The sequence below is a fragment of the Branchiostoma floridae genome, chromosome 13, assembly GCF_000003815.2.
Source record: "Branchiostoma floridae strain S238N-H82 chromosome 13, Bfl_VNyyK, whole genome shotgun sequence".
NCBI classification, from domain to species: domain Eukaryota; kingdom Metazoa; phylum Chordata; class Leptocardii; order Amphioxiformes; family Branchiostomatidae; genus Branchiostoma; species Branchiostoma floridae.
Genome location: NC_049991.1, coordinates 8,797,141 through 8,807,332, shown reverse-complemented (window position 1 = coordinate 8,807,332; position 10,192 = coordinate 8,797,141). Strand labels below are relative to the sequence as shown.

General features: G+C 41.8%; 1 protein-coding gene and 2 non-coding genes across 3 annotated transcripts; 1 reads left to right on the top strand and 2 right to left on the bottom strand.

The window, feature by feature from the left end:
• Positions 1-2,710: 2,710 nt before the first annotated feature.
• On the top strand, positions 2,711-6,469 carry LOC118429475 (noelin-like). The gene is made up of 3 exons (XM_035839966.1): positions 2,711-2,987; positions 3,568-3,678; positions 4,780-6,469. The coding sequence occupies exons 1-3, from the start codon at positions 2,789-2,791 to the stop codon at positions 5,664-5,666; spliced, it is 1,197 nt and encodes a 398-aa protein (XP_035695859.1). The 5' UTR covers positions 2,711-2,788; the 3' UTR covers positions 5,667-6,469.
• A 1,108-nt stretch (positions 6,470-7,577) lies between these two features.
• On the bottom strand, positions 7,578-7,700 carry LOC118429804. Its single transcript, XR_004832790.1, has one exon. It is a non-coding gene; the product is annotated as a U5 spliceosomal RNA (small nuclear RNA).
• An 858-nt stretch (positions 7,701-8,558) lies between these two features.
• On the bottom strand, positions 8,559-8,681 carry LOC118429802. Its single transcript, XR_004832788.1, has one exon. It is a non-coding gene; the product is annotated as a U5 spliceosomal RNA (small nuclear RNA).
• Between the last annotated feature and the right edge of the window lie 1,511 nt (positions 8,682-10,192).

Here is a 10,192-nt window from a genome sequence, read left to right as displayed (position 1 = left end):
GTGTTACAGTAAACACTTAGAATCTAAATGCCTTCGCGGAAAGTATGATGCCATGTGGGAAATAGAAAATATAGCCAATTGAGGGAAGCAAGCTAACAAAACAAAGGAAACTTCAGTAACAGTACTATTTTCAGTCTTTACCAACAGCATGTTTTCCTGGTGGAACAATCTTTCAAGAGAAGCGGTAACCTTACTGAATGTAGATAACGTCTGAGCAAGACTTCATAAATCCATGAAAAGTCACAAGCGGTGTACAGCTACTGTAACAGTACACACGTACACTGCATACACACAGATCTAGAAAACAGAGATGGCCATCGACTCATACTCTTTAAGCAGAGGTTAGGCTCCGACTGTTTTTTAGACGCTTTTATCGGGCTTTCTATTTTGTACCATTTTGTTGATGTCTCGCGGCGAAAAAGCCCGATAAAGACGTATAAAACGTTAAAAAAAAGTCGGATCTTAACCTCTGCTTGGAGAGTAATCAACTCAAACTACAGTTCCTACCTGGTCGGAGACTTGACTGAGTTCGAGGGATGGCGGACGGTCATGGCCCTCTTTCTCCACACGAAACACAGTTTCTACTGAAGATCGAAATTCTCCTCTTCCTCCACATGTCACGTTTTTTAAGATGGTCATATTCTCGTACAAAAGTTGACCACCTGGACTAGAACTGAAGGTGAATCTCCTACTATTTGTAGAGGAAGGACCGGAAATAGCTGTGCTCCTAGGTTGAATCGAATGTTGCGTCGGAGCGACATCGTTCGAAATGCGCCAAGCAAAACTGGTTGTCATGTTCGACATTCTTTGTGTTACGTCATGTTCCTTGTTACGTCATATAACAAATGGACGTCATAGAACAACGAAGTTGAAGCATATGGCCAAAGCGTTTCTGAACGGTCTTTACCGCCGTCATTATGTATTGAGTTTATGTTTTCGATGCCGTTTGTTTTTGTACTTGTGATTAGACAGAATAACGCCAGAAGTTGTGCCTGGATGTGGATTAGGTTAATAGGTTAGCAAAACGTAGGTCAGCTTGGTTAGGCTCCAGAAGGGCTTGTGAGTATCCGTTCACTTTGCTTACCTTTTATGGCCCTTAGCGAAGTATTTTACGTATTTAACATTTTCAATGGTGTCAGAGACGGTTGTCTGTTGGAGATAACACATAATTTGCTCTGTATAGAACTCGCCTTCTTTTCCTGTTTTTCAAGCATGTCGAATTGTCGATATTTAATATTTGGAAAGATAATGGATCATGATGATACTAACTGCTGGTATATCTTACCTGTAGTCTTGCATATAACAGTATACTGCATTTACGTATACTGTACCTTATTGCATTTAGACCAGGTATACAATATGGCACAAATAAAGATAATTACCTCCATGATGTATGTCCGTGCATGAAATTTTAATTATCTCGTTAATCACTGTTCTCTGATCTCTCTTTCAACCTAATTGGAAATTTGTTATGACATCCTCTTTATATTGATATTTCATTATCCATATTTTTATGTGTCTTCTAATGTATTAATGGCTTATTTAGGGAACACACTACTGCTTGGGTATGGCAACTTTGTTTAAGGTAAGAGAGATACACCGAAAAGTGCTTTCCTAAACTTTCCGTCACGGTATGAAATAGTCCTATGGAATCAGCAAGTGTTTGCCACTGTCTAACATCCATTATACGTGCATGTCCTCTTCAAGGAAATCAGACTCCATTTGAACAGTAACCAATTGTCCGTACTGCGGTACGGTTCACCCCAAACATATCCCAACCATAACCTGCGGTGCAGCAGCGTGCTTAGCGGATTCTATCGGTACTGCATCAAATCAACAGGTGGGTGGACCAAATCTCGCCAACACGGTATTCAACAACAATGTTTGCAGGTCTTGAATCACTACAGTGTCACGGACCAAACAGCCTGTAAATAAAAATTAAAAAAACAAGCCAGTGTACAAGTTTGAAGACGTCTACAGATCTGTCGGAAATGAATCCCTAAAGCTCGAAGCCTAAACCTCAAAGTCTGTGCCCGCAGCGGCACTGCAGTGATAAATGACTTCTCTTGATCACAAATACATGCTAAGCTCTGAGCATCATGATCCATACTTTCAGCCCCTAGTACACATACGGTGTTGTATTTTTTTTTTTTCTGAATTCGCAGTGACATTGTTGGTCATATTTACCGAAAGGACGAAACATAAAGTCAACATCACAGTTCAATCACAGCGCGGGAAATACAAAGACAGGTGACAGCAGCCATGTGTGTACAGCACAAGGGGCTGTCAGAGAGGCAAACGGAGCTGTTTGTCCGCGCCCGCGGCTGCCTCGGCTGAGTTCTCCGGGACAATGCAGGTGCAATCAGACTGCTGTCGCACGTGGTGTCTGTTCAGGAGAGAAAGCAGACGTGCCCAACGTTAACGGCGTCGGTCCGGTATTGCTCCATATAACCCCCATTAAATCTCTCTCCCTCTCTTCCTCTCTCCCTCCCTCTCTCTTCCCTTCTCCCTCCCTCTCTCTCTCACTCTCGCTCCCTCTCCCTCTCTCTCTCTGTCGTACAATCTGCAGTATAAGATTTCCTCTGGAGGACAATGACCTCTAGCAATAGTGAAGGGTTCAATATGGGCGACACAATAGTCACTGAAATTCAGCCCGTCTAGACAGCCTAAAATAAATAGGGAAGAATGACGCTGCAAGTTGTGAGCGGAATACTTCCTTGTGGACGTACTAACTGTATGCAAAGCTTGCACCGCATTTTCTTCATCGCCAAGAAAACATATTGACGCAATGGCGCACCCGCAGCACCGTTTTCCTTGTGCCTTAACGTTGGTTGTGACGTTAGTGTGCCTGTCCTCTGCCCAGCCGATCTTTAAACCACCGCCAGACGACAAATGCGTGTGTAAGGTCAGCCGTGAGGACGACAGTGCTCTCCAATCAGAGGTGGAGCAGCTGAAAATTGCCGTGAACCAACTTTCAGAGAAAATAGGTACGGGTGAACTCATGCAATGTAGATCCGGACCTTAAGAAATTTGGTCAGTTTTCCGTAATGTTTAAAACGTAGATATGTAGAAAACTGTCTTTTATTAGAGAAATATTGTCATCTTTGTATGAAGATTTACGTCTTTGAGTCTCAAAACAAATCTATCTACAACTTTTCTTAATTGAATTTCTACACGGTTGTCGAAATTGTCGTCTTTGAAACGTTATTTGATATCTGTAGTCTTAAACAGTGGTATCCACTAGTATCTATCTAGAACTTCTGTGGTGTGGTATATGTAATTCAAGTCAATTGTAAACCTTCTCGACTTTGAACAACACTGGCTTTATGTTATAGAGTTTCAAGTAAATCATTATTTGTCATTATTTGTGGTACCCGTGCTGGACGTGAGATACACTAGGGAAATTGTCTCTCAGGGTGGAAGGGTGGTTTATGTATTGTTTTGAGTCCTATGCAGTATATTGCGGTTATTGATGTTAATGTTCCATTAGCTATAGGTAAGAATAACTGCTAATGAAGTAATGTCAGGCAGTGAATTGTTTTAATTACACGGTTATTTCTATGACAGAACCCACACAGGAGCTGCTGCATCAAACAAAACAGAGTATCCAAAATTTTACAACTGGGCTTCAACAGTCTACTACGCTTTGCATGACGACAACAACCACGCCGACAGAAGGTACAATTTTGTAATGAAGCATATATAGGCATTTTCATATGTGAATCTTGGCGTGAGTTACTTAGTTATCATGCCTTATATACCAACGAGTATAAAAATCTATTCACCCTTCGTATGAAAGAATCCACCCACAAACCAAAACATAACCTTACAAAAAAACTAGTTGACAATTACTGGAAAGTCCATTTTTTGTTCAATTATAGGCAAACTCTGTTGGCTTAAGACGGCCCATGGCCTGGAATAAAGTAGTATTCTATACATCGATCGTAACTTTTGATTGCTCGGTCGCACTACGATGAAACTTCACACAGTTTTAGTACTACTTTAAACACATTGAATACTTGTGATTTTTTTTGTACATGCCGGATTTTGGGTTAGAAATAAACATTTTGGTTAAAAAAAGTGTTGTTTATTTCATGAGTCTAGTCCCAGCTGGAAACAAGACTTTAAATTATGATATTCTAAAGGATGAAAGCCAACCTTAAACTTATCATTTTTATCCGCGGCTATTTTGTTTTAAATTAGGATTATATTGTTTTTTTGGGGCCGAAAACATCAGAAATGACCTTTTTTTTTTCAATTTTTCGTTGAAAATGCACCATAGTCAAAAACATAAAATGATTAAACAAAATAGCCGCGGACAATTTTGATAAGAAAGGGATAATAGGTAAATCTTGAGTACAAAAAAGATCAGTGCTCTTATTTTGAGCTGGGACTTAAGCCGTAAATGTCATAACTTGACCGCACAGACACCGACCAAGGATAAAGGGTCCTTACGGCGCCTGTTTACGTTGAAAAGTTGCAAATAACTACAGGTTCGAACGCGCGTTCGGTTCGAATTACGTATTGGAACATCATAGAACACGCGTTCGAATTCGGCTGGACAAGGGAACACGCGCCCGAACTCGGACACAAATCGAGCGTGCCTGGGCCGTCTTAGCTCAACAGAGAATGTTCATAGTCTGATTGCACGCCCTTTTCCTGTTAAACCAAGTGGCATTGCGACTTTAATAATCAATGCCAAATATTGTAAGGAAACTAACTTACATGTCAACATGATTGGTGCATAGAAATAATAAATCTACGTTCAATCTTTTGTAGACCCAGCCCTGGCCTGTCAGGGGCCGGTAACATCTTTCTCAGGAAGACAGACGATCCGAGCCATCGGAGACAACGGAGTTCTCCTGCGGGACCATTCTTCCTCATCTGACAACACCGAGAAAGCCTGGTACCTGCCGAAATACAGTGGCAACACGATCGAGGAGTACCGGACGATGGACGACTTCGCTGTGGGAAACGTCGTGACCACATACCGCCTACCTGGGTCGGCAGGCAGCGGTGGGATGGCGTGGTGGGGGCACGGTCACGTTATCTACAACAACTGCCTTTACTATCAGCGGTTCCCTGATTGCATGTCGTATAGTTATGACTGTAGCAATGAAAAAGCACAGATAGTCAGGTACGATTTGGGCCTCAGGGCTTTTACTGCACTCCAGTCTCTCCCAACTATTCAGCTCTCCCATTGGGTCGACGGCCCGACTTACGTCTACCTTGCTGTCGATGACCGTAGTGTGTGGGCCATTGGTAGTAATAACGGTTTAATTCATCTTACTAAGCTAAACGCAAACCATCTTGGGGTAGAAGATATCATAGATACAGAATACACAATTCCCGGTTCACACCTGGGTTCAAACATTCCCCCGTTCATTGCATGTGGGAAATTTTATAGTATTGTCCCAGATAGCACAGGCAGCCGAATGTATGGAACTTCCATAATGGGTGCGCGAGCGACTCTTATTCTGGATCTAACCACTAAGCAGAAAGACACAACACAAGCTTGGTACTGTTTGCCTGTGAAAAGCCGACGCTACTTCTCGTTCAATTCTCGCGAGAATAAACTTTACGCAATCGAATCGGGAGCTTTGGTCAGCTATAATGCGACAGTTGGTGGGTCTTACCATACCGACCTAGTGGCATGTGCACCTTGAAACCACACGTCTACTGGCATTTCGTTATTTTTTTCACGGGGTTTGCTCAGCAAACTGAGTGGTAACTGGGTTCGTATAGCTTAGAGTTTGTTTTAAAAGTGCTCTCCATGGCAATGGTACCACTGTACTTTCTGTGCAACAGTTGCAAAAAGTACATAGTACTAGTATGCATGGGAAATATTTTGCAACAGTTCTAGTAGACATGTCATCAGTCTACACATATCAACAAGTTCTGCCACATACCAGAATTTTACATTATCAAATAATCATAATCGACTAGCAACTTCCAACATTTTAATAAAGGTATGATGTTCGTCCATCGGGAGTCGATGAGGACCTTGACTTCAGTTATATGGACTCATATATTACATGTAGTATGAATGGTTTGATCTAACGTTTGGGGTGCATTGTGTAAATGACCTTCATAGGAGTTGGACATATGGCATGTGGAAAATATAGGTCTGTGTACAGGGAAATCTGAAAATGATCTTACTTGTGATTGACTGTATAAATACTGACTTTCTTCGCGATAACTATGGTAAGAAGTTACATTCATTTTTAACAGTATTGCCGTTTGTGGGAAACTCGTTGAAGTGACCCGCTTTCTAGATTTCTAGACAATGTGCTGGTGCTTATTTAGTGCTTTTTGTAGGAAAATGTATCTAGAATTGATATGAGATATTTTTCTCGACAAAGGGTTTCCTTAATTACCTAAGAAAAGATGACAACATTCCTGTGCAAGCCCCTTTGCAACATGTACAGTTAAATGAGGGTTCAAAAACGGTTTGTTTGAAAGACGATGTTGTGCCTGCAGTTTTGTTAGTTTGTTTGACTGTTTACAAATAAATCTTGTTCACTTGTTGATAACTTGAGTATCTATTCAGATGTACTTAATCTGCTTCTGATGTTGTTATCGTCTACTGGATAGCATTAACTGACAAAAACTATCATTTCATAGTATTTAGTTTAGTACGCTTACATCGCCACCACGTGTTAATTACCGGGCACAGATGACAGTAGTCTACGTTTGTAGTCACGTGGTTCTTGTGAGGAACTCCATGCATACGTTGGTAATGGTAAAACTGTGATGTACGTCTATGCATGGTGTCATAACAAGACATCTTGTTATAAATAGATAAATGAATATTGTAGTAAATTGGAATGCCCGTTGCGATTTTGACTTCCTTGTTGAATTTGTCGTCTTCCAAAAGCGCACAACTCTCCGGGGGTTGACCGTTGATTGACACACACAAAATGTGATGTGGACTTCCCGCTGAGCGACTAGATTCATCTCTCGAGCTTACTTAAGTCAGCCCCGGGAAAAGATCACTTGAGTGCCTAGAAGTTACCTACAGTTCCGAATGGACTCCACTGAGTTGACTCCCAAAACGCGCGTATTGACGTCGACCCGGTCATGATATGAAACGTTGCATCGTTCCACGCCAAGCTTTTACACTAGTTTCTGTATTACACCAGTACATCTCTCTTCCAGATGCGCACACATACGTCACACATACACCACACTGAAGGAAATTGTCATGGACCTCATGCCAGTCAGACGTGCTCATGTAGGCTGTTTTTCCCACAGTGCCACGTTCAACGGAATCGAATGTTGCGTTGAAGCGACATCTTTCGAAGAGCGAAAAACACACGAGTTGTAAATAAACTTTTTCTAGGATACTTTTCAATACTTTTGAATAGGTAAGTGTATTCACGGTATTCACGGTATGATTTTGCTGATAAAGCGCTTGGGACCTCATTCTTTACACTGTAGCGGTGCAAAGTAGGATTGGTCAGTACATTCCCGCCGCCGAGGACTCCATGTGTAAGGTATAACGTTATGTAATGCTAACGTCAGGAATGCACAGTGCTGACAATCAGTGTATGCGCGAACTTCTTTGGTTTATTAGGAGCCCTGGTCGGGACAGGGCAGGGAAAAATTGAGTTATAGACTCATTGACTGTTCCCCTCCACGGAAATCTTTAGTAAAAGGCGAAAGATTTGTACGTGGGTACTGAAGGGAAACCAGAGTACCGATAGTTGGTCACCGCTTGCATCGCTTTTGAAAGAAAACGATTTCTCACTGTGGCAAAATTACAAGACCGAAATTCCGCTCATGACGTCACCACCAAAAGGATCGACAAATTGTTTACTACTGTTGTATACACACGACATGGTCAATTTTTTTTTCGCCCACACACCTTTCTTACATTCCAATCTGGTTTTAACGTTACATTGCGGTATTTGTAAACTTGAAATTGTATCATTGTTTTTCTTTCACCTATTTTGCACCTGTGTGGGATTGTCGGGAAATATGTTAATGACCTTTTCATTGTATGGGCACCTCATGAATATGCATAATGACTAGGGTAGGGTACCGATATAGAAAATGCAGCACCAGGTCCGGAGGATCAGGTCCAGGTCCGGACCTGAAAATGCATCCGATTTAGTGTGTAAAACTTGTGAATGGACGATACTAAAAACAATGGTACATTTCGCTGCAAAGAAATCTGTTTTGTGGCGTATTCAACTCCCACTGGCGTTTTGAAATCCTACAAGGCTAAACTGGCTCTGTACAATTGACTGTAGAACTTAGTAAAAATAACTAAGCCCCCAAACATGCGAATGCCTGGTCAAATAATTTGTTCATTTTCCAATAGGTCCACCATCCGGTTCCACCGAATCATTTCAGGTCCGTTTTTTCCGGAACGGTCCAATAAGAAAAAAACGGTTTTGTACTGGTACACCGTACCGGTACCAACCCCTTAGCAACTGTCATGAGGAAGGTAACATATCGGCACTGTTGCTGTGTGTAAGAAATACGTAATACTAACATCGCTGGAATGCACAGTGCTGAGAATCAGTGTATGCGAACTTCTTTGGTTTATTAGGAGCCCTGGTCGGGACAGGGCAGGGAAAAATTGAGTTATAGACTCATTGATTGTTCCCCTCCACGGAAATCTTTAGTAAAAGGCGAAAGATTTGTACGTGGGTACTGAAGGGAAACCAGAGTACCAATAGTTGGTCACCGCTTGCACCGCTTTTGAAAGAAAACGATTTCTCGCCGTGGCAAAATTTAACAAGACCGAAATTCCGCTCATGACGTCACCAACAAAAGGATCGACAAATTGTTTACTACTGTTGTATGACACACGACATGGTCGATTTTTGTCGTCCACGCACCTTTCTTGTAGTTCAAATTGGTTTTAAATTGCGGTATTTGTGAACTTGAAATTGTATCATTATTTTTCTCTCACCTGTTTGCACCTGTCAACGATTGTCGAGTAATATGTTAATGACCTCATTGTGTGGAAACCTCATGAATATGCATAATGACAATCATAGTTCAACTACCTGTTTGTTACTAGTATACTATAACAACAACAACGAAATTGTAGTACTTTCAACCAGTTCTACAGTTTCTAAGTCGATATATTAGTGAGTTATTTTATTGTTTGGTTTTGGAGAAGGTCCAGTCGAATGAGTAAGGCGGGGAGGCTCGTGCAACACGTAATGTAATTAGGCGTGCAGTGTCTGGTCTCCTAGGTAGCGTCTTTCAATAAATGTTTCCCCTATAGGATAGGATGGTGTTTTTGTTGGTGTGGTCTTCTTCTGGTACATCCAAGCAGATAGGTGGCCCTTATTTTTTACTTTTGCTTTTACAACGCTCAGTATATAACCTCCTTGATACAACGTCATTGGTATTGCATGTGTGTTCTGGATACATGTATGAATGGAGAATCACGCCATGTGGTGAAATATACTAGTACTAAAAAAAACATTGTTGAATATTCCAAGGCTAATGACCCCATACGTCTGCCTGCCCCGAGCTGAGTGTCTGTCACATTCTGTGCAGCAGGTAGACATGTTAGATTCAAGACTGCTATCCACTTACAGCGTACTCCATATGTCCGTGCCAAGCATTGTGTAAAAGGTAAACTTATTTCGAGGACTAAAGAACCAACAGGTCAGTTATTACCAACCTCCTTGTTATTACGTATACAGAAATACTAGTGTGGTAACATACTTGGAGTGTGTCGGTACCACAATCCTGACAATGAAATACTTCGCACTTATTACTATCGTCTCATATTTGGGACTTGTTTCAACGGAAGACCGCGCCTTGCCACTGGGCTGTTTTGTTTCAAACATACCAGACGAGGCCACCACGTCAACCTCACAGGTATACATCATTTGTATCCACAAGGACCTTCACAACAGGTACACTGCGATACCTGAGGGGCTACCGTCAGATACGATCACGCTGGACATTTCCTTCAACTGCATCAAGAATCTTCGCGAAATCCCGGTGCTAAAGAACCTTACTTCACTGAACGTGCGATGGAACCGTATGGAAACGGTTGAGTGGCTTTTACTTCGAAACTTGCCGGCTTTGCTGTACCTTAAGTTGGATTACAACAGACTTGTGCACGTGAATGTGGGTGCGGTCATCAAGGACCTCCCACATCTGAGGTTTGTGGGCGTGGCAAACAATAAACTTCCCTCCTTCTCCTATAAAGAGCTCG